This window comes from Narcine bancroftii, chromosome 11, assembly GCF_036971445.1.
Source record: "Narcine bancroftii isolate sNarBan1 chromosome 11, sNarBan1.hap1, whole genome shotgun sequence".
Lineage (NCBI taxonomy): Eukaryota > Metazoa > Chordata > Chondrichthyes > Torpediniformes > Narcinidae > Narcine > Narcine bancroftii.
Genome location: NC_091479.1, coordinates 87,367,903 through 87,395,651, shown reverse-complemented (window position 1 = coordinate 87,395,651; position 27,749 = coordinate 87,367,903). Strand labels below are relative to the sequence as shown.

General features: G+C 38.5%; 1 protein-coding gene across 1 annotated transcript; it reads left to right on the top strand.

Moving 5' to 3' along the window:
• The first annotated feature begins 8,285 nt into the window (after nt 1–8,285).
• On the top strand, nt 8,286–27,181 carry wnt2 (wingless-type MMTV integration site family member 2). The gene is made up of 5 exons (XM_069902814.1): nt 8,286–8,359; nt 8,958–9,178; nt 10,977–11,254; nt 15,167–15,431; nt 26,952–27,181. Exons 1-5 carry the CDS (start codon nt 8,286–8,288, stop codon nt 27,179–27,181), a joined length of 1,068 nt encoding a protein of 355 aa, XP_069758915.1.
• Nucleotides 27,182–27,749: the final 568 nt, after the last annotated feature.

Genomic DNA, 27,749 nt, shown 5'->3' with positions numbered 1-27,749 from the left:
TTGGAAAGTATCTCCTATTATTTGAAAAATTTATGAAATAAACTGCCTAGTTGCAATTGTTTAATAAAATGTTGAGTTTTGATTCAAGGTTTTCTCAAAGTGATATAGTGTATTGATTATTGTTTTTAATTGTAAATAATTAGGAAATTGGACGGTTAATCTAGACTGAACTATGTATGATGTGTCAGGCATTGATGTCCAATGAGAAAGAACCTAATCTCCCTTTGACATTAACATTGCTGATAGTAATATTCTGCGAGTCCCCATTAAATTCAATAGCTACAAAATACTATGAATTTCAAGCATCTACTGTGAAGGAACTCCAAAAGTTTGTCAGTATGCTCAACTTCTATCGCCAGCTCATGCCAGCAGAAGCCAGGATAATGCTTTTCAAGGTCATGGCCAACAAGCTGAAAGAGCTCGTTTGGGATAAATTGGCCATGACCACGTTCGATAATGCAAAGAAAGTGCTGGAAAAGGCTACAATGCTGGTACATCCACAGGTCAGGACAGAGTGCTGGAGCAACTGATCGATGGTAGCTGGCAGCCCCAGTCACCATCTGAGACTCCCCAAGCAGAAATGCAGCACCTTCGACCAGGAGCTCCTCATTCTCTACCTCGCTATCTGGCATTTCCACTACTATCTCAAGGGCAGGGATTTCATGGCTTTCACGGACCACAAACCACTCACATTTGCTTTTGCCAAAGTGTCTGATACTTGGTCAGCCTGACAGCAGCGCCAACTGACCAACAACTCAGAATACATGACTTCCGTCGTCGCCATCAACAATCAGTTCCAACAGCTTGCCAACCACCAACATCGGGCTAATAAGTCTATAATTTTCTTTCTGCTGCCTTGGTCCCTTCTTAAACATTGGAGTGACATTTTCTATCCTCCAATCCACTAAAACCATGCCAGATTCCATTGACTTCTGAAAGATCATTACTTATGCCTGCATAATTTCTACAACATTCCATTGAGACTGGGAGACTTAAACCATTTAGCTTCCTATACCTTCTCCAGTGTTATTTTCTATTGGTCCTACCTCCACTTTGGTCACTCTTTTACTCTTTATATACGATATTTAAAAAAAAGCTTTTAGTAACTCTTTGATATTACTTTCATAATTCATCTTTTCCTTCCTAATCACCTTCTTACTTCTCCAAGTTTTTAAAGGTTTCCCAGTCCTCTATCCCACTTTCCTTGTATGCCCTCTCTTTAGCTTTTACTTTGGTTTAGCTTCCTTTGTCAGCCACAATTTTTCCATTCATAATTTTCTTCCTTTTTTGCTATGTTCCTGTCCTGCACTTCCCTCATTTCACACATAAACTCCAGATCAGCTGTCTTCCCCATTGGTGTGCTTTCTATTCGACTTGGGGCAATTCCTCTTGCACGGGACTGTAATTTCCTTTACTCCACTGAAACACCGACACATTGGACTTCAACCTCTCTTTTTCAAATTTCAAAGTGAGCTCAATCATACTGTACCTTATGATATTTACAAAAGATTAACACTTCTGTCTCTGTGAAGCACCATAAGACAGTATGATCCTCATGGAGACATTTTGTTATCTTTTTTTCATTTAATTTCACCCATATATGGCCCAATGAACTTGTTTAAAAAAAAATCAAACATAGATACTTTAATGTGGCGGGGCAGGTCTCAGAAATAGACTGTTCCTGTGGGTGTGTGTGTGTCTAATTCAAGGATGTCCTCATGGGCAACATTCCTGGAAAAAATGAATTGTGCAGTGCAAACCCTTCTATATTTAAATTCCATTAAAAATTTGTTTTATATGCATCTGTGCAAAGTTGCAAATGGTCATTTTAGTTACATCCTCGTAATGGATGCAATGCAAAAGTTATCTCTCCTGTTCACAGAGTTTGGATCTATCCAAGTTATTTAGCTGCTGGTGGGATGTGCCCTTTTTAGGATCTGCAGATACTGCCAGAGCTGCTGTTTCATTGGGTGGGGAGATGGGGGTGGGGGGGGGGGGGGGTGTGTGTGGGTAGTATATCTGATGATTTGCTTCTCTTGTCAATGAGTTCCTGAAAGATAATCTATATTCTCCTTTTTTGCATGGTGTTGAACCATAGAATACCATCAACCTGTTCCATTTTTTTTCAAGGAGGCTTCAGGAACACATTTGCAATATTTTCTTTATCTTGCCAGCAATCCCTTCCCATGGTTCTCGGGCTAGAGTAGATGCTTCAAGAAGGTCAATTGCCTCATCCACATCGAGGCCAAGATTTATTATGATAGCCTCAGTTGTAGCAAAAAATGTATAATGTCAACCTGGAAATCAGAAGATAACCTAAGAATACAGCAATGGTACATAGAAATGAATAAATGTATTCCATTGGAAAAAAACATAACATATAATTTAAGAAATAACATCACAGTATTCAAACAAATTTGGGAACCGTACATGGAACACAACAGAGAAGTCCTACTGCGGACCTCCACCCCCTAAAATGACAGAATGAGAAGAAGGAGAAATGAACTGACCCAGTGTGTAAAAGTAGATGACACAATTTTCTTGTTTATTTTCATTGTGTGATGACATTGTTTAATGGGTTTAATGTATCTTATATGTTGAACGTGAGTGGGTGGGGACAGGGGTGGTGAAGAAGGGAGGGAAGGGAGGGGGGAAAAGGGAGAAAATGCACTGTATATTCAAGAGGGAAATGTTTATGTGTATTTTGGTCAATATGGTTCATAGTGTGAAAAATTTTTTTTTAAATTTAAAAAGGTCAATTGCCAAGCTGGTGAGCCTCATGGGCTGCTCCAGAGGTTGAACAGGGAAATAAAACCGATAGATTTGCGGGGTTTTACAGAGACAGCACTGGTGGGATCCCGTTTGTGCTTCGATTTAATTTAAATTTAGACATACAGCACGGTAACAGGCCGCCCAATTCACAGCCCATTAACCTACACCCCCCCCGGTACATTTTGAACGGTGGCAGGAGGTGGTCATCAAACCAAATACAAACATTAAACGGCTTTAATCCCCTAAATCCGAATGGATTGGCCTGAGCCAGTGGCATTTAACAAAACTCACCCGCGATGACCTTTTAAAGGTGGAAGTTGGGTTGTTTTGTGAATCGATAAACGGCGGCTGGTATTTTTTTCTCAAGACACGACCCCGTCAATATTACCTGAAGTTTCAGCCGTAGCTACCGAACTATTGGAAGCTGCAGGTCTACTTTTTAAAGTCGTCCTTTATATTTTTAATCTGCTTCCCAAATCCACTTAAAACCACTCAAAATGTGACAAAATGAATCATTTCAATGCCTTTTGTCGGCGATTTGCCAGATCGACCCCTGAATTTATCACCGTGCGAAGCCTGGATGGATTATTCTATGACCTTATTCCCCCCCCCACCCTCCCCCTTCCAGGAAATGTACCTATTTCGTATTTCATATTCGATCATTAAAAAAATGACAAGGATTGTTTCAGGGAGAGAGCGGAGAGCGACACTGAAGATGTCCCAAGAGCTGATGTTTCGGGCCGGAGCAGACAGCTTAATTGGTTCTGGTGTTAGCATATTCCTCGCTCGTTCTTGTCAGGACCAAATGCTTAATGAGATTTAACGCTCTTTAATCCTTTTCCGAAAGGAGATCCTGACAAGCACTTTCTCCTGGTGACAAATATCCTCCTCCAATGAACAGAGCAAAGCAGCAGCTTTTTATGGGGGGGGGGGGTCCACTTTTAAGGATCTCTCCACGAAACAATTATTGCAGTCTAAATCCACAATGACCTTTTAAGTCAGGCACAATTTAACGCACTTCACTCCATTTATAAAACACCTGAGGACGGCGACGCTCCTGCTAGAAATAAACACCCCCTCTGTGGACACCAGAAAATATCTTAAAGCAATCGCACCTCACCGATCCAAGGCACTGGTTTCAGCTCTGATTTTTATTTAGGATGGGTTTGATTTGATTTTAATTGATGCCTTAAGCACGGTTTACAGGACGACGGTTTCATTCTTCCAAATGATTTTTTTTCCACCTCACCTGTGATTTAAATCAACATTAATGGCCAAGTGCAAAACGTCTCTGTGAATCTGGGCAAAAATAAAATCGGGGCTCACTTTTTTCACTCTCCTAGAGACATCAAATGCTTTCCATTTGAACAGTGTAGCTTCTACGATATTGGTTGAGGTAAAGATCTCTAGAGATTGCCCGTTTTGGGGGAAAAATGCTTTTTTTTTTCACGTCTTGAGGCCACCCTTAAGGCAGGAGGATCCACAAAGAGTGAATTTCTTTGCTGATCTGACATCCTGGCCCATAAATGTTGTTCACATTACCTGGGAACAATATAAATGTTGAGTTTTATGGCATGTTTATACTGAATGTTTTATTTTCGCTGGAGTAAGTGGGTCATGTAATGAATATTTGACAATGAAGGATATTCCCCTAGCTTCACATTCAAGAATGCAAATGAAATAACATTTAAAAACATGGAGTGATCGATGGGACATTTTGTATTACTTACAGTTTTGTCTGAATAAATTATTCAATAAACTCAACTTTTAAACGCTATTGTAGCGATCAATATTTTTCTTCCGATAAATAGATTAACTTCCCAATATCCAAACTCCATTGTTCCTTTACAGGAAATTATTATTGTTCTTTTTTATAGAAGATTGTTCCTTCTGAAGTAAAAATAGTGCTGGAGAAACCTTCTTGGCCAGAAGGGCTCAAACCAGAAACGTTGGTCATGTCTCTGTGCTCTATAAAGGACTTTCCAGCCTTGAGCTTTTACTTCAACCAGTGTCTACAGACTTTCGTGTTTGCAATTTATATTTTTACTATATTTTTATTCTACTGTCTAGGCAGAGGTGGAAGCACAAGTGCGTTTAAGAGACGGTGGGAATGGAAAGCCCCAGTTTAATTGGGCTCCGGTGCTGTTCTCTCCACGCGTTTGAAGATTTCGTTCCGAGAAATCGTTCTGAATCTTTAAAATGTTGCTCCAGCAATCCTAAAATAGTGTCAGGCAAATTATCCGGAGAATTTACACACACATACGGTGGCCATGGTCATAGATTACTCTCTCTCTAGACACACACACACACACACACATATATATATATATATATAGTGACTTAGGACCACTCTCTATCAAGTACCAGATATTTTAGTGTATTTTTTTCTTTTAACAATCTTTACGCAGTATTATGTTAAAACAATTAATTCTTAAATGTTCACGTGGGATTAAGCTGCAGATATTCGTAAGATGGGATAATGGTCTACCTTCTAAATAATTCCTAGTGTACACTGTAAAGGTCATGAAAACTTGGTGGCTTTGCACGTTTACTGCTGAGTTCCAAAGTAAGGCAGCGCCAATCCCTTGGAATGATATTTAACATAATATGCAACATTTAATGGAAGTGGAGGTTTTAAATTGTAAAGACCTGCAGACCATCGGTGCTAGATTTTCCATAGAAATGAGTATTAATTTCTCTGCATCTATAATAGAACATGGACAATTACAGCTCAGTACAGGACTTTCGGCCCACGATGTCGTGCCGACCTATATAAATCTACTCAACAAACTAACGCTTGCCTGCTTCATACCCAGACCCTTTTATTTTTGCATCCATGTGTCTGAGTCTTTGAAATGTTTCTATTGAACCAATAGCAATCCATAATGACATTTAGAGACTTGTCAGTCACCAACGAGCCTGCAGCAGACGTGGACATTTACCCCTCCATAAATCTTCGTCCGCGAAGCCAAACCAAAGAAAGAAAAGAAGAATATCTGGAAGGAAGAGTGAGAATACGTTGCGCAATATGCAAAAGTGCTGGAGAATCTCAGCAGGTCGCGCAGCATCTACAGGAAATAAAGGGCCTGAGCCCTTTGCCAAGGTCGGAGGATATTTTCCGTCAAAGACCAATATTAATGGCTATTTAGGGGTCTTTAAAATAATAGCACTGTTGATATCAGTGAGATGGTTTCCGGAGCGGTGCAGGTCGTTATTGGAACGGAGGGATTCAGAAAGCCATCTTTGTGGATCTTCCCATGGGCACAGAGAAAATAGAAATCAGCCTAATAGAAAATGGTTCGAGTGTCTTTTCCCGAGTGACGGGACCGGTATTTCGGAGCAAAACTCAAAGGCTGAAGTTACTGTAAAAAATTTTGAGAAATGATGTTCATTTCCTGAACATCCTATGCAAAATAGTAACTATCTGAGTGTAAAAATCAATGCAGTGCTGGTGTTTTTGCGCCGTTTTGTTGCTATTTTAAATGCTGCAGGAACCACATTTATAGCCCTGCTTGTTTGGGTCGCTTTAAACAGTTGCAACTCCACGAAAAAGTAACATGAATCGAATCTTCTTCTCTTTTTGTTTCGAAAATGCAACCTCGTTGAAGTAATCTGGTTTGAAAAGGGGTCGGATGAACGTGTTTTGGTAGTTTGGAGTCGCTCCCCTATTTGAAAGGAGGCAGTTAGTTCGGTGTAACGCATAAAGTGAAGATTCCTCGCACGCTTTCCAATGGTTAGAGCTTTGGAATCCCCAAATGGCATTGAAATTCAAGAAATTGAGCATTATTTCGATCCAGATTTGTCTCCAGCTAATTAATATTTGACGAAATTTTGTTTCCATTAAACGAAAACTACGTTGTCATCCCTGGACCATTTCTTAGAACGAGAGTTTCCACCAAGAGGCAAATTAGACGTGTCACTCGATGAAGGAAGAACTTGCATTGTCTGTACTGAATGCAGCTTTCTAATGCAGCGTTATAAATTCTGCACAGACCAATTCTGGGAATTGATTTTGAGCCAAGACGTATTGAGTTCAAAATTTACTGATAACAGAGGCGAGGATGTTAAACAAACATGTTTAAATTGGCCAGGGAATCCTTAAACCCCGGGCCTGGTTGTCCATTCCTTCCTCGATGTCAGTGACGGCCATTGATGTGTGCAAAACTGAGATCATTAAACTTGCTGTAGTTTACAGCAATGCAAAAGTCGAACATTGCACAGAACCAAAAGGGCACATGATCTGGGCTTTTGCTTTGCTCTTTTGAATGAGAAGATTATTACATGTTTACATGTGGAACACCACTAATCCAAATAAATATAAAAACACATGAATCAATGGAGTATTCGCCTATGTCTATTTGTAAAATGTCCATTTGTTAGTTTCAGATCCTCTTGGGTGATATTAATGTACTTGAATGTGGGAATAAATTGCATTAGAAGCCAATGAGATTTACTGGCGATATCCGTGCTAAATGGACCAGCATACAGTGCCATAAAACTTGCGAGAAAATTAGGTAAATCATATCAGGGTGGAACTTTAGACAGGAGTTTTACAAACGGAGATGGTTGTGTTTCAGAACGTTGGCAAAACTCTCACGAGAGGATCCTGACCTTCCGAGTAAATGTTAAACGATTGTGAGACCCTCCCGACATCTGATTGTAATGGGCTTATCCGTCACCTCGCTTCTTCAGGGATCTACCGTGGAGATTTGTTTGACTGGACGTGCATTGATCGGAAGGGACCTGTAGCTTCCTTCACTGCCGCGTTCCGAGCAACCTAAGAACTTTTTGTTTTGGGGGGGGGGGGGACTATTCCGCAAGTTCAAAGCCTCTGTGTGAAAAAATGCCTGGCATTGCCCGGAAAAATATCGCCAATCTTTATCTCCAAGGTGGTAAAAATAAATAGCACTAATAAATAGCAACTGAAGACAGCTCATGCCAACTTCGTCGTCGATCAATACATTTTGCACGAGTGTCACGACTTCTCATTTAATTCGCATCCGACCTGTCTGCCTGGAACTGGGACGTTTGATCGGACCATTTACTGTGAGCGATCCTCTGTCAACTGAGAGCAGACTGACGAACGAGGGGTCGGTCCTGTTCTCTGAGAATGATCAGAGTGCACTCGTTAACGTTATTTCGGCCAGAAGCTCTATCCATCACCATCAGGGGCGACCTTGCCCCACCCCTTCTCCAGCCATAGGTCCAGAGGCAGCCAGCGGCAGCGACCAGAACCACCGGGTTCACCTTCGAGCGAGACTTTGCAGCAAGTGGGAACAAACCCAGTGCCAAAGTTTTGGCGGATGACAGAGTTCCAGCGGCGTGTCCACGCCTCGGTGCCCGGCGGAGAGGGGACCTCTTTCGAGGCAGCATTGCTGAAACTCGGAGAGGTTTCATGAGCCACTCAGTCAGAGGTACCGCCGGCATCTGACGACCTGAACGCGGCAATCGATGGAATGTTTCTCTGCAGACCGTGACCGATCGGACCAGGATCCGGATCAAAGCATTTTAACATGAACTCCACATTCTTGCTCTCCCTGCCTCTGGTCGTTTTGTCGATCGCCCCTCGAGTTTATTCGTCATGGTGGTAAGTCACTCAGTCCGTTAGCCGTGTCAACAATACGTCGCAGCAGCAAGTCCCAAACGCCCAGCGACCCTACCTCTCCCCCAAGCCCCCGTAACAGCGGAGAAAGTACCTGAAATCTGCACCTGGCTGCATCATCTACCTCCGGGCGCTTCCCAACGTATTCTAACCCATTCGATCGCTTCAGCACATGAAGCGCTGCTCACTTGTGGCACCGCTTTGAAGAGAACGAATTAAAAACCTTCATATTTTAATTCGTTTCCTAAAATCGAATAAAGGGGCTGTTGCGAGGCAGTTCCTGGAAGTTGATTCGTGTATATATGAAGTGTGTGTGTGTGATAGATATATGTGTGTAGATAGATAGATAGATATGTGTGTGTGTGTATATAGATAGATAGATGTGTCTATAGATATATATATGCGTGTGTATATATATATAGATAGATGTGTGTATATATAGATATATATAGGTGTGTGTATATATAGATGAGCGCATAGGACAAAAATAGAGAAGGAGCAGTAAGTAAAAGTTTGTCAAAATTGGACATTGCATGGGATACCTTGAAAATGGCAGCTTCTGGTTATTTACTAATCCTGGCAGGTATATGGGTGCCCTTGGAACACGGGTGATTTGTGACAATATCCCAGGTTTGGTGAGCAGACAGCGACAGCTTTGTCACAAGCACCCTGATATGATGCAGTCAATTGGAAATGGAGCCAAAGAATGGATTGCAGAATGCCAACATCAATTCCGTTATCATCGCTGGAACTGTAACACACTGGACAGAGACCACACACTTTTTGGTAGAGTCATGCTCAGAAGTAAGTAAAGGACTGAATCTTCAGGTGACCTGCTCTTAAATATACATTTGATTCTTCATAATAGCCCTGGTGGATCGATTCTATTTGGTGGTCTTTGAGGACAGCTGTTGAGAATGGAAAGCATGAAGCATGATAAGCTCGTTGGTTGACCAAATGCACATTGTATGTACATATGTCTCCATCACAGTACAGTTAACCAGGATGGAGCCTTGTGCCAAAACTTAGACAGATTTATAGAATGCAATTTGCTTAACCATAATTCCTATGGATTCCAGACAGGAAATTATATGAATCAATGACAGATTGGGTTCTGTACTGTCTTGATTATAAAATGCACATATGTGCTACCTGTTGGCTTATCTCTAAACTCCCAGTACACTCATGCATGAAAAAAACCTTAGGATGTCCACCCCTTCCCAAATGCTGAAAAACAATTTTTATTTTGTAGAGGGAAAGCAGAACTCAAGTACCTATGTCTTTGCCAATAACATGCATGCTAGTTTTGTGTTTTTAAACACATTTACATTAAAGATATTCTAATACAAGATCATCGTATGGAAATCCTCTCTCTTTTTATGCTGTCTCTCTTGCAGAGTATTTTGGCTGTTCCTTCCTTTAATTAGTTGCATTCAATGTTTAATCAAATTGGGATCTGAAACACAATGTGGAAACATCATTATAAGGAGAACTAATATAGTTAATGTTGGGCATACTCAACAGGCCAGGCAGCATCAATGGAGAAAAAAACGAAGTCAGCATTTCAGGTTGATGAAATTTCACTTTCTGGACATGTACAGCATTTTCATCTTGATTACAAATTTCCAGGATCTGAATCGTTATGCTTTTCATGACTTTTATATTCTGTCTTTACATTTCATTCCAACAGCAACCTCAACTCATCCTCAGTGAAGACAGAGGCAGGAGTCGAAAGCGTGTTCAGGGGGTTGGCAAAAGCAATATTCTGGTTGGGTAGGGTGAGTTCATTTGAGTTGAGAGGCAATGGTTAGGTGGTGGTGGGGGGGGGGGGTGCAGAAGGGGAGTAGGGACACCATAGCAATGGAGAGTTAAATCTGAGGCAAAGAAAATTCATATAAAGTGCGTAATATGGTTCATAGGGGTTCTAGAAACCTTCAACATTTTCACCAAACAAGTTACTGTTGATAATTGGTGCCAAAAAAACCCCACGTCAGTAGTAAAATGAAATATTTAATACAGGGGAAAATCCTATCTTCTCAGGATATCTAGTCAGGCTAACTGCATTATATTTATGTGTCAAGCTGGAAGTTAGCTACAAGGCAATAAGTTTCTTGAGGGTTCTGATGGTCAAAGTAATTGGACATTTAATATCGCACCAGGCCAGACTGCTTCTGTGCCCTGCTCTAAGCTATCGATCAATTCTTTTTAATTAACTTTTCCAAATTGCAATTTACAGAGTAATTTGAATTCCACGGGCTTTTATAGCATTGGGTTACATCAGTACTTTTCCATTGTTATTTTGATGTTATATCAACTTTTTATATTTTACATGTTTCATTGTCATTTTTTGAAATCAATGACACAGCAATAAGATTATTCTAGAAAATTACAATGGCTTATTAGCATAATACTGTTTGCATCAGCATCATGTTCTATGAGCTGAAAACTCAAAAAAACTATTCTCCCAAAATATTCCTGGTTCTCCTAGAGGCTACTTTTATTGCAATTTCAAAGGGATATTGATTTAAATAATTCCAGTGGAAGCCATTCTTTCTGTGCTTTAATACACGTTAACTAATTGCCTTGTGCTGTCTTGCAATAGGTAGCAGGGAAGCCGCCTTTGTTTATGCCATCTCTTCTGCTGGAGTTGTGTTTGCCATAACAAGAGCCTGTAGCCAAGGAGAACTCAGCTCCTGTTCCTGCGATCCCCAAAAAAAAGGCATATCCAAGGACAACAAGGGAACCTTCGATTGGGGAGGATGCAGTGATAATATTGACTACGGAATTAGTTTTGCTAAAGCATTTGTGGATGCCAAGGAAAAGAAAGGAAAGGATGCCAGGGCACTGATGAACCTGCATAATAACCGAGCTGGTAGAAAGGTGGGTTCATACATATTGTAGAATTGCACTACGAGCAGGGGTGCAGTGCTCCGGCACCTCATCAGGCCACTCCAGTGCCGCTTCAGGACCACTTCAGCACCTCATAGTCCCACTCAGGTCCGAGTTGGTGGCTCATTGTGGGATAAATGGCCATCTTCGCTACCCATAATCCTCCCATGCAGCTGAAACCACTTTGCCAGTGGCCAGGGAAATGCAAATGCTGCCCCCTCCCACCCTCGTTTGATAGCTCCCCCCCCCCCCCTCAGCAGCCCTCTCATTCAACAGCCCCCCTTTGGCAGCCCTGCACCTCCATCAGCAGGACCCCCACCCCCCCGACAGTTCCCTCCCGCAGTCCCCCACCCCAGGTATCATGAGACTTCCTTGTCAACCATATTTGGTGAGCTCCGGCACCTAAAATTTAGCAGCGCGTCCCTGACTACAACTCCAACAACTGCAGACTTTCCTGTTTAACTTCATTCTTATTCCACAGCTTTTGAAACTTGCATATGTCAGGGTAAATTTAGGATTGGGAAGCAGCTCTGTTTAAAAATAGAAAGTGAAAGAAAAAGCTTTCGCTTTTAATTCCGCAATATGCATTAACCATCTAAGCTTTGAAGCAACATGGTGTTTTTAATAAGTTGGATTATTGTACACACCTTTCCTTCCCTCACTTTAGATGCTGAAAGACAATATCAAAATTCTTCAGACTGAGTACAATAAATTTGGATAAAGGATTAAATAAAATATTACTGTCATCCCAACAACGCACCTTGTCTAATCCAGAAAATAAAACATGTAAGAAGAAATAAAAGTAAGAATGTGGCCCTGCACCTATTTTGCCATTCAATTATACCTTGGCTGTTTTTACGCTGTGTCTCTTTGTCCAACTCATCCAAAATTCTACTCGTACCCAAAAATCAAATTAGCAAATTAATCTCAGCCCAATTCATGAAACCTTCTGAGGTTTACAACAAGGTGGAAATAAGTTTTTCTCATTACAATCCTAATTTTCTGGCTTCGTGTCTTGTGATTGTTCCTGCTTGTTCTAGATTGGAGGAAACAGTCTCTCAGATCTACATTCACAATCCCATTTGGATTCTTCCATTTTATTTTTCTGCACCCAGCTGATTAGCCTTTTTGGATGAGATTGCCAACATTTATTCAGAGACATCAGAAAATGTGTTAACGGACACTAAGAGTCAACGATCGACCTAATTTCAGTGATTTGCAGAGAAAAAAACATGGTTCCAACAGTAAAAAGCACCAAAAGATTTGTACAATTGAAAATCGGACTTTAGTTCAACCTCCAATTTATTTTCAGTCAAAAATGATTTGTGTGTTAACTGCATTAAAAATATTTAAGTTTGAAGAAAAAGCCAAAATTATTGAAACTATACGAGAAAAAATATTAATTAAAGTCTCCTTGGTTTGTTTAGATAAGGGATCTAATTCTAAACTGTAAATAAAATGTTTACTATTGCTGATGGATTTGGTAAATGTTTCAAATACGTCTTCATTTTGTTAAGTGCATTAGTTTTTGTCAAATCCATAACTAATCTTCAGAGGATAAATCATTACATTCCCAACTCTGTCAGTTATTTTCAGGAGACTCGGCAAGTAGAATAATTAATTAGTTCAACTTGTAATAATTTACACTTATGGGTAGGAATATCACTGATAATCATGTGAGCATTTGTACAGTGAATGTAATAATAATAATTCTATAATAGGCGATTTTAAATTCCTTAATATTGATTGGTCTATGGGTTAGGATGGTATAGAATTTGTTCAGTGTGCTGAGAAAACTTATCTCAAGCACTATGTCAATGACCCTATGAGAGGCAGGGCACCACTTGACCTCCTCTTAGTAAATGAGACTGGGCAAGTGAGTGATGTGTCTTTGGGGTAGCACTTTAGGATCAGTGACCAGAAGTCTATTAGCTTTGCAATAATAATGGAAAAAAATTAAGGCTATCCCTAAATTGGGGCAAGACAAATTTTGATGGCATTAGACAGGATTGGGGAAGATTGATTGATTGATTGTCAGAAAGTAAAGTAATGAATGGCAAGTGAGAAGCTTTTTTAAAGGAGTCGGGGAGAGTTTCAAGCCAACACATTCCTGTTTAAGTAAGGGAACTCGATTTACTCTATTTCCTATTCATGATCTTTTACATTTTTTAAACTGACATTTCTGAACATGCATTTATAAAATAATTATAAAATTGTGCCTATTTTTCTCCAATTAAGATTCCAAGTCATTTCCACTTGAGGTGAATACTTAAGAATTAGAAACAAGAAAAGTCTAAACCGTCTCCATAAACATTTAATGAGATCTAATATTCCCAAAAATTATTCAATGATCAAGCAATCATGTGGCTTCTGAGCAGAGAGTTCCTTAGATTTTACAATGACCTTCACAAATTCTCCCCACATTAATGTTAAATTGCTGATCTTTTTCTTGAAACCATTTTCTTCTGAACTCTCTACCCAAAGAAAATCTCCTCAGATCAACCTAGTCTACCTCCTCAGGATCATTTTAATTTTGCTTAGGATTGATCCTGATTCATTCAAGACCAAGTTCAGTGAAACCCTTGGTATCCAGAATTCAAGCATTTGGCAGCCTCAAGCAACTGGCAAAATAATCGAGGAGATTAAATAAAAAAAAGAATAAAATAATAGGTAAAAAATATGCAATTTAAAATTGTGAATGTAAATGCTCTCTGAAATGACACATAATCCTTCCGTGAAGCTGAAAACAAATATTCAGCCAGTGGAGGGCCTTAGTTGTGTTTTACTTGTCGCAGGTGTTTGAATAAAGTTGTGTGAAACAGCAATATCTTCATCCAGGATGAAGAGCTGGTTGATGCTCCTTGCTGTTAGCATGACTCTCTTAAAATGTTTCCTTATCCTTGCTGATTAAGAGTCGCCCCAGTCAGAGGCTTTATCTGTAAACTTGGGGGATGGGGTTTAATTAGCTGTAATGTAATTGTTTGTCTTTTGGGCGGGTCCTTGGTGGGAAAGGAACTTGCAGATGCAGGGATGGTTAAATGTCAAGGAATATGACTGAAAATAAAGTAAAATCCGATAAGGTTTATATATTCATGCAAGTGAAGTTTGTTCAGTGTACATACAGTACGGTATTTTTTTTAAAAACTGATTATTCTTAATGCAGGTGCATTAGTTAGGCATTGTAAGAATGTCTCAAGCAACCAGAAAATACACTTGCCCGACATCTACTAATCCCCATAGGTGCCAGATACCAGGGGCTTTGCTACATTTATTTCACACTAGCAGGATACCCGGTCTTTTCCGGGAAATAAGACACTCAGTTGTTAACTTCATGGTGGAAACAAAAGCTTCATGGTAATCTAATATATATTTGTGCATGTCTGGAGCCCTGAGCACTGAGACTGGCATATTGTTACTGTTCTGTTTCCTGCTGCCTGCTCCTTGCATGTCTGGAAGATTCAACAGTGAAGTGAGACTGATATTCATCTGCTGTCTCTTGCTTTCTCCTTTGTCTAACTCTCCAGGCTTGTGAAGAGCTTCAGCCAATTTGGCTTCATTTTTTTTGGGCCCATATTGAACTGGGTTTGGCCACATTTAAAAAAAAATTCTGAATGTACATCGATGCACAGCACTGTGTAACTAATTGAGGTGTCCCTCATACACGTTCAAATCTTTTTTTTTGAACTTTAGAACTTCATATAACCTTAAAGGTTAAATTCAATGTGGTCCTGACATTCAGAATGAAATGTTACCCCTACTGGACATTAGACTCCATATTGATTTGGATGGAGAACAGACAAACAAACAGACATACATACACAAATATATCTTAGATGGTGAATTGAAGTTAAAGTGCTCTTATTGGTTTCTAATGAAAAATAAACAGTGTTATTTCCCCTTTAGGCTGTAAAACGTTTCCTGAAGCTTGAATGCAAATGCCATGGAGTTAGTGGATCATGTACTTTGCGAACCTGTTGGCTTACCATGGCAGACTTTCAAAAAACTGGTAGCTATCTGCGAAGAAAATACAATGGAGCCATCCAGGTGATCATGAACCAAGATGGGACTGGTTTTACTGTAGCAAATAAGAACTTTAAAAAACCCACAAAGAATGACCTGGTGTATTTTGAAAGCTCTCCAGATTATTGCGTGATGGACAGAGAAGCAGGTAATTTGTCCATCCATTATTTATGTTCATTGAATGTAACTTCTTTCTGGTTGCAGCTCGACTTAGACTGAGCCAATGCAATTGTACTAAAATTAGAAAATCTATTCTGAGATCATTCTAATTATCTTTATTTGAATTTTCCCGTCATTAGTAGAATATCTCTAAATGAGAGTCATTATAATTAATTAGCTTGATGTTCGTATTGGGGAACAAATTAATTAGCCATTTTATTTCCACAACTTTTTTTTGAATAAAATAGCACTGACAATTTCATTCAAATTCAGATACAAGTGAATGGATTTAATAAACTTAATTTACCAGCAATTGAAGTGGCATGGAACATTACAGTACAGTGCAGGCCCGTCAATGTTGTGCTGACCTATGAAACCTTTTGCAACAACAAATACAGTAGAAAAATAATACTGATGCAATTAGAATGATTTGAGAGCATAATATATTGCTTTGCAATGTAAATAGAACTTCAAGCAACAGTTGAATCTAACCAGAGTGAAGTGATGTTAGCAGAAATTAGAATGAGGGAGAAACTGCTCCATTCTTTATATTAAAAAAAAACACCCTTTTGTCCCCAAATCCAAATAATTCCGTATTTAAACTAGTAAAACATCAAAGGCAGTTCCCAGGAGTATTATCAAACAAAACTTTACACCTAGCCATACACAGTGACAGTGTTTTAACAATAGAAGCGATGAGGTGAGGTGAGGTTTCAATAGTGAAATAATTGAGTATAATCAAAAGGCCAAATATAATTTTAATTTACTCACAGGAAGTAAGCTTTGCAAATAAGGTCACCAATTGCGCTAACTTAATTGTTCTTGAATTAGTGGCTTGGAAGTTTATTTCAGATAGTAGTTAAGAGTCAACTGGTGCTTTGGGGTCACAGTTTACTACCCTAAAGGATGTTAACAAACGGTGCTCAAATGCAATAACCCAGTTAGTCAATATTATTGTTATTATCTTTTCATTGCGGATCACATTTTAAACATTTAATTAACTGAATTTGAATCCCACAACTGCCATGGTGGGATTTGAACACATGGCTGTATTTGATGAATCACTGGACTAGAAACATAAACAGATTGCAATCATATCCTGAAAACACAAGTAAAGGAATAAAGATTCCCTCGCTGGTGAAGCTGTAGAAAAAGAAGAAATAAATCCCAGAGGCATTTGAAGAAACGACGTGCTCAACCACAAATTAGCAAAAGCATCTGCAAACACATGGGTGATGGATGATTGACAGAATGGTGCAAAGTTAGCAGTAATTATCACCAATAGTACCAATACTTTCAGATTAGTACAGTATTTACCAAAAACAAAGTTTAAAAAAAAAATAGCTCTACACTCACTGCAGAACTTGTATGAAATTAATGGGGAAGACAAATGCATGTTGGGATCAGCAGTGAAGTGTTTTGCCCCAGTAAATGTCAGTTTGGGAATACTTTAAAGGTGAAAAGCTAGGAAACCAGCGCTCATGATATTTGAAGGTAAGAGTTCAATGAGGCACGAAATAGTCTATTTCTGGCCATTCTGGCCATTTAAACCCGTGCCGCTTAATTTCACTCAAATTAATCAACAATCCCAAATGTTTTGGATGATGGTAGGAAACCAGAACACCAGGAGGAGACCCACATAGACACCGTGAGAACGTAAAAACTCCTTACAGACAGCACAGGATTTGATCCTGTGGCTCTTTCGCTGTAACCACTATGCTTCTTTTTTAATATTAAAAAAAAATCAGATTTATCAAATGAATATTCCATTGGTACATAACAATAAAATGAAGTGTTAACAAATATTGTACAGCGATGCAAATAGTACTCAAATGTATGTTACATTGAAAAGAAAGAGAAAAGGAAAAAACACTATACTAAATATCTAATTCAATCCCCTCCCTTTGGACGCAACTAACAGAAATGATCCACGACTAATAATTTAAAAAAAAGCAAGTGTAGAGCGCATCGAAAGAACCAAACACTTGTTGATCCAAACCAAGGCTTTTATTAACTAAAAGACTGGAGCATATCACAAGTAGGTCGACCAGTCCAGAATGACCTGGTCTGGCTAGGAGCAATCCTTTAAGACCTGCCAGTAGGTGTGTCTATGCTCTCAGCCAATCACAGTCATCCTACACTACCATCTGTACCTATGTACATATACACATGGGTGATAGAATCTGTACTATCACAGGATGGTAAACATTGCATCCAAAAACCAAAAACTAGTTAATCTTACTAATTTTGAAAGTAATTAAGAAAGGGATCCCATAAAGAATTCATTTCAGTTGTGGAACATCTCATTTTTTCCCCCCCAAAGTCAGACATGCCATCATATTGGACAACCATTGAGTGTGAGTGGGAGGGACAGCATCTTTCCATTCTCATTAAAATGGCCCTTCTAGCGATAAGGGAGGTGCGGGCACAGGAGCTGTAACCGGTAAGCTAACAGTGCTGCTGGTTAGAGCTATTATATAACTCCTACGTACTACAAAATAGCCTTATTGATATACTTGGGTCTGATTTGTTTTTTTAAAAAAGCATATGGTTCCAAAATATGATGCCTTAATGAGATTTTTATGCAAACTTAGGTTTCAGAGGAAAATGTTAAATTGAAATTGGTTGTGAAATAATATCTCATTCTCTGCATCATTTGATATAATTTTTGCCATGATAATAGATTAAGTAATTAGTACACTCATGGTAAATTGGATATACACACTTATGAAGTTTATCCTTTTGACAAGGATTCAACTTAATGAGATGCAGCCGCATGTTTTCATAGATGAAATGCATCATGGTCTAGGTCAGTGGTTTCCAACCTTTTTCTTTCCATTCACATGCCACCTTAAGTAATCTCTATGCCATTGCTGCTCTGTGATTAGTAAGGGATTATTTTAGGTGGAATGGGGAAAACAGATTGAGAACCACTTCTCTAGACCCAATTGTTACTGAAATATTTTGCTTGAGAAAAATTGTCATTGGCTCATTTCCTTTGGAGTTATGAAACCGTGCACATAACGAGTCATATAACCATATAACAATTACAGTAAAGAAACAGGCCATATCAGCCCTTCTAGTCCACACCAATTTAAGTGAAACTCCACTATTTCCACTACCTGCTCCCTGCCCGTAACACTCCAACCCCCTCACATCCATGTACTCATCCAACCTCCTCTTAAATGACAGAAGTGACCCTGCTGCAACTACCTCTTCCAGAAGGTCATTCCACCCAGCCACCACTCTCTGAGTGAAGAAGCTCCCTCTTATGTTACTTCAATTAGGTACGATTAAAACAGTGGCTTTCAAGCCTTTTCTTTCCACTCACATGCCACCTTAAGCAATCCCTTATTAATCACAGAGCACCAATGGCATAGGGAATACTTAAAGTGGTATGTGAGTGGAAAGAAAAAGTTTGAAAGCCACTGGTCTAGATGTTCCTGGTGCAGTGAATGCCAACATTTCCAAGATCCACCAGATTCCTGATGGACTTTTTGGCCCGAAATGTCAATTGACCATTGCTTTCGGTGAATGCTGCCTGACTCCAGCACTTTGTGCATTGTTCAAGCATTTTCGCACCTTACTTTTCATTATTTATTGAGCTCCACGTCTGTGTGTTTGCTCTGCCACGAAACTCTACAGCAGTGGAGCTCTATTTTAGGTTCCAGCATGCTCAGCTAACCAGATGTAGGATCCATCATCCTACTAAACGGGATTGGAGGGCCTCTGATTATAAAACAAAGGAGAAGGCAGCTTCTGTGTTTTTATCACCTCAGTTTAATATAGTGGTGATAATTATTTCAATACTTTTTCTCTAGGAACAGGCACAGACTTATAAAAACCAGTAGTTTTGTTATCAGTACTTTCAGGGTTACTGCAACATGGTGCCATTGGAATCAAGGATAGCAGGGTAGACCCTCTGTATTGAAATAAAATTCTTATGGGTTTGGTGACAATTATGGGCAGGACTTCAATGTTCTCTTAATCCAACATACAATTTTTAATAATTAAAAAATGTAATTTTGTACGCTTGCTGCAGAGAAAAGGGAAATGAATTTGTACTGGAACACAATTTTGCCGAGAATGACTGTGGGTGGCAATCACTTGACAGTGGGAACGGTATTAAACACCAAGTTACGTCTATATAATTCTTGGCATGGATGTAGTGTTCAATCATCTCTGCAAATTTTACAGTCCTAAAGCAAACATTGGTGTTCCCCAGAAATGTTTGCATAACATCTTGCAAATTCATGCTTTTGTTTTACTCACACTTTCTGTTGGCACTCGTTTGCTTTCTTTAAAGTCCACGTGGTAATCTATCAGAATATATTACAATCTCCTGTCATATGGGCCAGAATTTAACTGCAAGCTAATGATAGGCAAGAAAGTCTTATTTCATCAAAAACTGTTCAACGTTTTTTTTTTCTTTTTCTTTAATATTCTTGGTTGCCAAGGGTAATTAACACTAAAATGTGCACTTGATATTGCACCACCATGGAAACTTTAACCATTCAACACTACAAATAACAATTGGTTAGAACAAAATGATTAATGCATTTTAAGAAGCACACAGTTTGATTCAAATATATTGTGTATACATATGGTTCTTAAATTCATACAAGATTATAGAAAGATTTATGACAGTCATGAAGTTTTGACATTTATGGTTTTTAAAGGGTGTATGTTGAGTTTATTTTTGTGACATCTGTTAGTTTCATTTCATACATAGTAGTAAATTTGTTGAAAATGAAGAATCTCCGTGGAACGTTTCCATCACAACATCTGTTGATGATTTTCCTTTCCTTTCTACTTTTCATTTGACCTGACAAAACTTCAATGCGTTCAAAGACAAATTTCACATTCAGATTTGGTTTAAAAAACAACACTCAGGGCTATGAACGACCAATAACTGTCAATAACATATTGTACATTTGAAATTAAAGATTTTAATAGCAAAGATAAGATCCATCTCGACAATTATAATTCGAAAATGAAGTATCATAGTTTAACCCTTTCCAAACAGACTTTGATTGTGAGAATGACAGCTTTAGGAATACATGGGAAATTCAACACATGAATAGTTCACCTATGCATAATGGTGTTTATCATCTTTCCATATGAATTTTCCAATTCAATTTTCCACTATTTCCCATATTCTTTTTATCTCATTTTCCTTTGTCATCTATCTTAGCTTCAGCTGCTTAACGCTGACTGAATTTCACAGCTTTATAGGTCTCGGTGCCATATTCCCTGCTGACTGAGGTCCTGAACTTCATTTTAGATCCATAGATCCTCATTCAAGTTCCCTCAATTGCTGGAATAATCTGTTTCTTTCTATCTAATTCCAGACTGTCAAAATTTTAAACAAACCCTGTCATCATATGACCCCATAATCAGCACCGAGATTAAGGTAATTGCGGGGACTGTAGCATTTTTTTTAAAGGTACCCCAAATTGTGCTGGCTTGTGCTTGTGGGGTCCTAAATAGCGCTGGCTGGTGCATGCACAGTGTGGGGTAAGTGGCGCATCTAGAAAACATATTGCCTATGGCAAGCACTGAAATTGTGCCCCCTTCCCTGTTGAAACTTACTTGCATGTTTACACTTACACTGAACTTGTACCCCCCTCCCCTCCACATTCCCTGTTAAAACTTACTTATGGTGGTGGCGATTGGAGGCTGGCTCAATGTGGGAGCAATGGCCGTCTTCATTACCCATAATCCTCCACACAGCTGGAACCGCTCTGCCAGCACCAGGGAAAAGCAGAGTGGTTCCAGTTGCGTGGGGGATTATGGGCAATATAGGCGACCGTTGCTCCTGCATTGAGTTGTCGCCACGAGCTGCTGGGGCAGCCACATCAGATGGTGGAGCAGCACTCCGGTGACCTCCAACAACACTGCACCTTCTGCTGCATCGGGAGTTTGGGGGAAACAGATGGCCAGGGCTGGGAGTGAGGCGAGGACTGTGGCATCCTCCTTAAATTTAAGGTTAGCAATTTTAGCCTATTATCACCTTTAATCGGGGTTATTAATACATGCCATGGGTGTATTGTTTTTCATAGCCGCTGCACAAAGATGGAAGTGAAAATGTTTCTCATAATTCATAGGACATAAACACAGAGGGGCCTTGAAAATGCGGGATGCCCGCTACTATGTTAATCCAATTTCTGAAGTGATGCTCTGATTAGTATTTCACAATGAAACATTGGTTAGTGGATATACTGTATAGTTGAGTTCCAGCAGAAGTCAGCTATTCAATACAGTTCTACAAGAAAATCACTTATAAATATACATAATCTGATTGAAATTAGCTCAAAGTAAGAAATATTAGTGTTGTAAATTTCAAATGCTGTTTTTATTTTAGCACTGAACATGCCTGGTATATATTGTTATCTTTCCCAATCTTGTAGCAGTCAATAGGCCATCATTAGTTTCATTGCAACTGTCTGCAAGCATTTTCATCAAGGAAATTTGTCTCAATAACATTACACATGAACATTGTTCTCCCTCAAAAATAATTAGATTTAAAAAAATCTTTGAAATACTCTCACTGTGACGATCCACCACGATGAACAATCTTCATGAACATCACGTTTGTAGAGCATTGTGAGAGCAGCAAGCATGCAGATACCTCTGTTCCTGGTACCCTTTCTAGTGACTCCCAGTAATCCAGAACTGTACGTGAACAGAACAATAATATTGTCCAGAACAATAAAGTGATAGATCCTATATGGCACATTTAGAAACTATTTATGTTTGAGATGCAATTTGAGGAGGATGTGACATTGTGGAATTAGAAGTTTGCAAATTATTAACGGTTATTCATCTATTCTGTTTTTAAATTTAAATTTCGACATGCAGCACGATAACACCCCTTCCAGCCAATCGGCCTACAGCCCCCATATATTCTGAAGAGTGGGAGGAAAACGACACAGGGAGAATGTACAGAGAGCACCGGATTGCTACCCGATTGCTGGTGCTCTATAGTGTGGCGATAACCGCTACTCGAACCATGCTGCCCTGCTTCATTTCAATCTATTGTTATAGGATTCTTGAGTTACTTTTAAGTCACTGAATTTAAAAGGGTACTGTTGGATCCTCCAATCATTGGTGTCACTAGGGGGGGGGGGTGTGGGAGGTTTGGACTGAGGGGTTGACACCAAAATGACTGTCTATAACATTTTTGTTCAGTGTGTCAGCAGAAATTTATTATTTTTTTATAAAAATATCCCTGTAGTTAGTTATAACAACAAAAGCATTTTTTGAAAGCCCAGCTTACATGTATCAATATGCCGAAAAGGCTAAAACTCGATGCTAATTCACTTTTTAAACCTTCTAATGTGCTCCAGTCAGAGCTGTCATTATTACCCAATTATGATGACTTTTCGAATCACGTGGTTTCATCTGCCACAAGCATGCGCTGTTGTTTTTGTTGCTGCTGGTGTTTTTTAAAAATAATCGTTGCTTCTGTCAAATTTGCTGGTGTTTTAGCTGCAATGTTGTGGTAATTAGTACATATGATTTACAAGTAACATTAGTGCAAAAATCATTACTAAGGATTCTGCATGATCTGGTACTGGAGGAGGTCCATGGTGGGGGTGGGTGACACAATGAGCACCAACCTTAGTGACACAACTGCCTGCAACACAACAGCAACGGAGATGAATCTCTACACACATATTCTTCCCATATAAATTGAAACATTTCTCAAAGCAATAATGTGTATAACTAATCCATGTAACTGATGAAAAGGCTCTAGATTCTACTTCTGCTGAAGTGATTGTTGAAGAATGTTAGCTGTTTGTGCATTACATTATGACAAAAAGCAAAGCAATGAGATTTCCAGACTGATTCCCAAGTCATCATATCCCAGTTCATGTCTGAACTCATTGCATATTTGTTACTGGTGTGTATTCTTGAAATTTTCAACTACTTTGTTTCATCTTTAAGTATTCTAATTTAGTAATAATTTTCATTATTCATCAGGTTTTTATATATTCCTGTAAGTTTTCATTTAACAGACTTCAATAGAAACTGCAAGAGAAAAAGAGAAGCCTTTCCACTAATACTCAATTTTTTTATATAATGGATATCCTTGGAAGATCTCCTTGGGCTCTGCCCCTGTCTATGTCATAATGGTTTCATACTTCTATTAACAACCAATATTCACACAATCTACAGTTTCCTCAATTTTCAACTACATAAATAAACATTTGCCATAGGTTTAAATATTTGTATCTTTGTCTGTACAGTTTGATTGAAAGGGAAATGACTGTATTTGAGTCTTTCAGGTTTTTAATCAAATATATCTTGCTGTTTCTGAGTACAGGAAAAGCTGGAGCAAGACCTGTTGCCACTATTTAGATTTGTTAGCTTAAAGATGATGCAGCATCTGTTGAGAATAATACAGAAAAATTCCTGTTATCTGGAATTCAAGCAACTGACAGCCTCAAACAACCAGCAAAAAGAACCAGAAAGTAAATATGTAAAAAATACAAAAGTTTAAAATTGGCTCCCCCATTGCTGTTGGCTTGCCAATTGTGCAACTCATAATCTCAAGCAACTGGAAAAATTCACTTAAGCTGCATCTACCAATCCCATAGGTTCCAGATACTGGGGGGTTTACTGTCAAAGTATTTCTGATGTTTTGGAACATACAAAACTATTAAAATCAAAATAAATATATTTTACAGAGTTATTTAAAAAAAAAGGCTTTGATAAATGAGCTAAAGCAGTGGTTCTCAACCTTTTTCTTTCCACTCACATACCACTTTAAGTAATCCCTATGCCATAGGGATTGCTTAAGGTAAGGGATTGGTTAAGGTGGGTGGAAAGAAAAAGTTTGAAAGGCACTGCTTTAATCGTACCTAATTGACTCGTTATGTGCACGGTTTCATAACTCCAAAGGAAATGGGCCAATGACAATTTTTCTCAAGCAAAATATTTCAACCTTCCCTTCCCACTCACACACCACCTTAAGCAATTCCTTACCAATCATAGAGCACTTATGGTATAAGGATTAATTAAAGTGGTATGTGAGTGAATGAAAAAGGTTGAAAACCACTGAGCTAAAGCATTAAACTAAAGCAAAATAATGAGAAATAAATTGATGTACCTTTTCCTTTGTTTCTCAATCTGAAACCCTACACCACCACTGGTTAGCAGGACGAACCAGTTGGCAGAATTAAAATGGTAACTCTCCAAGATGTTACTAGATTGTTTCAGTTGGACTGGATTCTGCCATTCAACTCAATGTGATCTTTTGAATTCCTGTCTTTGGCAATGCTTGGATAGAAGTCGAGAACTCACACTTATTGAACTGTCTAAATGCACAACCACTAACAATAGCTTGTAGGATGCAATCCAATGTATTTAACATATTACAGTTATTTAGTGAAAAGTGCATTTTTCTTAATAATTTTCCAAAATAAACATAATAACAATAGCTCGTGGGCTCTGATACAAATGAATTATGGGAAAAGCAGTTAAATCTTTCCTTTGTCATTTTCCAATTTCATTGCAGTGTTGTTTTTTTTTAAACACTGGTACACTAAACATAGATTTAGAAGGAATGGTCTTCAAATCTTCATTTATTCAACACATTAACTTAAACCTTGACACCCATGAAGAGGTACATTAAGAGTTAATCCTTTCCTCTCACAGTTGTGTCAGTGCTTTTAAGAATGCTGATTAATATTTCAAGAATTTTGGATTATGATACATTAGTATATTGGTGGAGTTTCAGGTATTCAAATTCCTTTTTTTTCCACAGACTGTCTTGGGAGACAGGCGTGTTATTTTGGGATAAATGCTCTCAAAATTGGATTCAGACAAGTATAATGGTGGGAAGACAAATTATACTTAGAGGTTGGAAGAATTTGGGGAGGGGGACCATCATTTCAGGAGTGGGCCTCGGATATGGCCAACATGGCCGGGTTTGAAAGCACATCTTACATACAGTTTGATAAATTGGACGTCTATACACAAAAATGGGGGAAATATCTATGTTTCCTGGGTCGGGGGTGAAGGGAAATAGTGGTGGATGTTGTAATGAAGCATATTAATGAACAGCAGATTTTTTCTGTTATTAAAGGTCTACATAGATGGATAAGGTTATTCTATTGATTTTTTTGCTGACATGTTTGTTTTTTTTAATGGATGTTTGTGCTTTGTAACATGATTTACATAACTTTAACACTGACTTAAGGGTATCGGGAAACTTTTTTAAAGAAAATAAAATTTAAATGATAAAAAAAGGATGCTGATTGGCTATATCACTAAGAGGAAGTTTGGCTTCTATTCCCTTCCTCAACCTTCTCAACTTGTTTATCTCTTTCACAGTTACCTGCTTCTACTTCCACAATGCTACCTAAGCAGCAGAGATTTTCCAGCTTCTTCTGTGATTTTTTTTTTCAATTTCAGCTTTCCAGCATCTTCAGTTTATTTGATTTTCATTGGGTGTTAAAAATTCTTGCTATTTTCCCAGTACTAATTGAACCAAGTAATGTCAAAACAGATTGTTAAAGTGTCTGCAATATATGAAACCAGATGGCTTAACATATCAGCTGAGAAATGACAAGGAATACACGGCCATGCAAAAGAGATGCTAAAAAATTTGGAGAAACACTTCATTACAAGTGCATTAAAACTCTTGGTATCTGGCTCTCTGTGTAACCATCCATTCACCAGAACAAGGCATGACTTCATTGAACTATTCTGATGGTATAATAATCTGGAAAGATTTAGCCTTAACATTTTGTTGGTCATGTATTTTCAAATGTCAGTTCATAAATAGTCGAAATACTCTCATGTGCCAGGGATGACTGATAGCCCCAATCATTATCTATTGACTACTGTTGGAAAGTAGAAGTGATATAATTATAGATGGAAAAATATGATGTAACTGTGATGTTTTTAATTGAAAATTAGCTTATTGTGAGCCATTGTCTTATGTTTGAAAGAACAATGGTGCAAAGATTATGACTCCTTCAAATACAAATGTGTGTAATTAAGGCAATTACTTCATGGAAGGATAAAAACAGTTGAGCCAAAAAAAACTGTACAATTATTTAGGGAATTCTTTAATCAGATTTTAATTGACATGATCTCTGTGGTTTCTTGAACATTTAAAACTAAATCAAGGACTTTTATGATCAAATTGGGCTTGCTTCTTCAATAGAGATATTTCCATTTTATGATATGACAAGCTTAGTAAATGTTCCGTTGCAATGATAAAAAGAGATGAATTGGCCCATTAATAATTCACAGTCAAATGGAATGATGAGTCAGTTTGATATCTTTGTGCATTATATATCAGACAGGTGCATTCTAACCAAATACTGGATGTTGGAATCAGAAATATTAGAAATTTGATAATCATCATGGTTCATATACGATATCTCAGCATTCTTACTCGTGTGAGAAACACGAAAGAGAAATTTTGTACCAGCTAACAGTAGCATGTTTTACATGTCATAAAAATCTGTACTATTTATCCTTTATTTGTCAGGTTCTTTGGGGACAGCAGGCAGAGTATGCAACAGGACCTCTCGAGGAATGGATGGATGTGAAGTGATGTGCTGTGGAAGAGGCTATGACACGTCTCGCATCATGCGAGTGAGAAAGTGTGAATGTAAATTTCACTGGTGCTGTGTAGTCCGCTGTAAGGAATGTCACGAAATGACAGATGTACACACTTGCAAAGCTCCTCAGAATGCTGATTGGCTGGATCAAACATAAAAAATAAAAGGAAGCTTGGACCTACATCATGGGACAGATAACTCTTGCTGTTTCCCCATTAATAAACATTCATCATTCATTTTGGATCCACAGAAATGTCTACTTTCCAAAACATCTGGAATGATTTTATGTAAAGATGTTGCCTTCATCATACCAGGGTGCTGGTTGGAAGTCGTCGGTGCAAAACGTCCCTGAAGAGATGGCTAAATCTTTTCCCTCAGCAGGAATGCTGCATCATTGAATTGCAGTTGTTCTATTCTATTAACATTTGAATATCCTAGTTTTGGAGTAAGGTTGAACATTTGTCTAAAAATGTTCTGATTCTTGTTTTATATTTCTGATTACCTCTCCTCAAGTAGCCTTTGTCTTCTGCCATGATTTGCTTTCCATTAATACAGCTCAACTCAACCTTCTGCATCAATCCATGAGGATCTCAAATAACAAACAAGAATCAGATTCTCTACGTAATGCAATTGTTTCCTTGCAATCCGAGCCCTGGCAATCAATATATTTTAGATGTTCAATTGCAAGATGATTAGTTAGATTCCCATTGTATTTGTCTGCTATA

Coding starts and splice junctions, on each gene's coding strand:
- wnt2 (XM_069902814.1), top strand. CDS start 8,286: ATGAACTCCACATTCTTGCTCTCCCTGCCTCTGGTCGTTTTGTCGATC. Junction 8,360..8,957: donor CGAGTTTATTCGTCATGGTG/GTAAGTCACTCA, acceptor TAATCCTGGCAG/GTATATGGGTGCCCTTGGAA. Junction 9,179..10,976: donor TGGTAGAGTCATGCTCAGAA/GTAAGTAAAGGA, acceptor GTCTTGCAATAG/GTAGCAGGGAAGCCGCCTTT.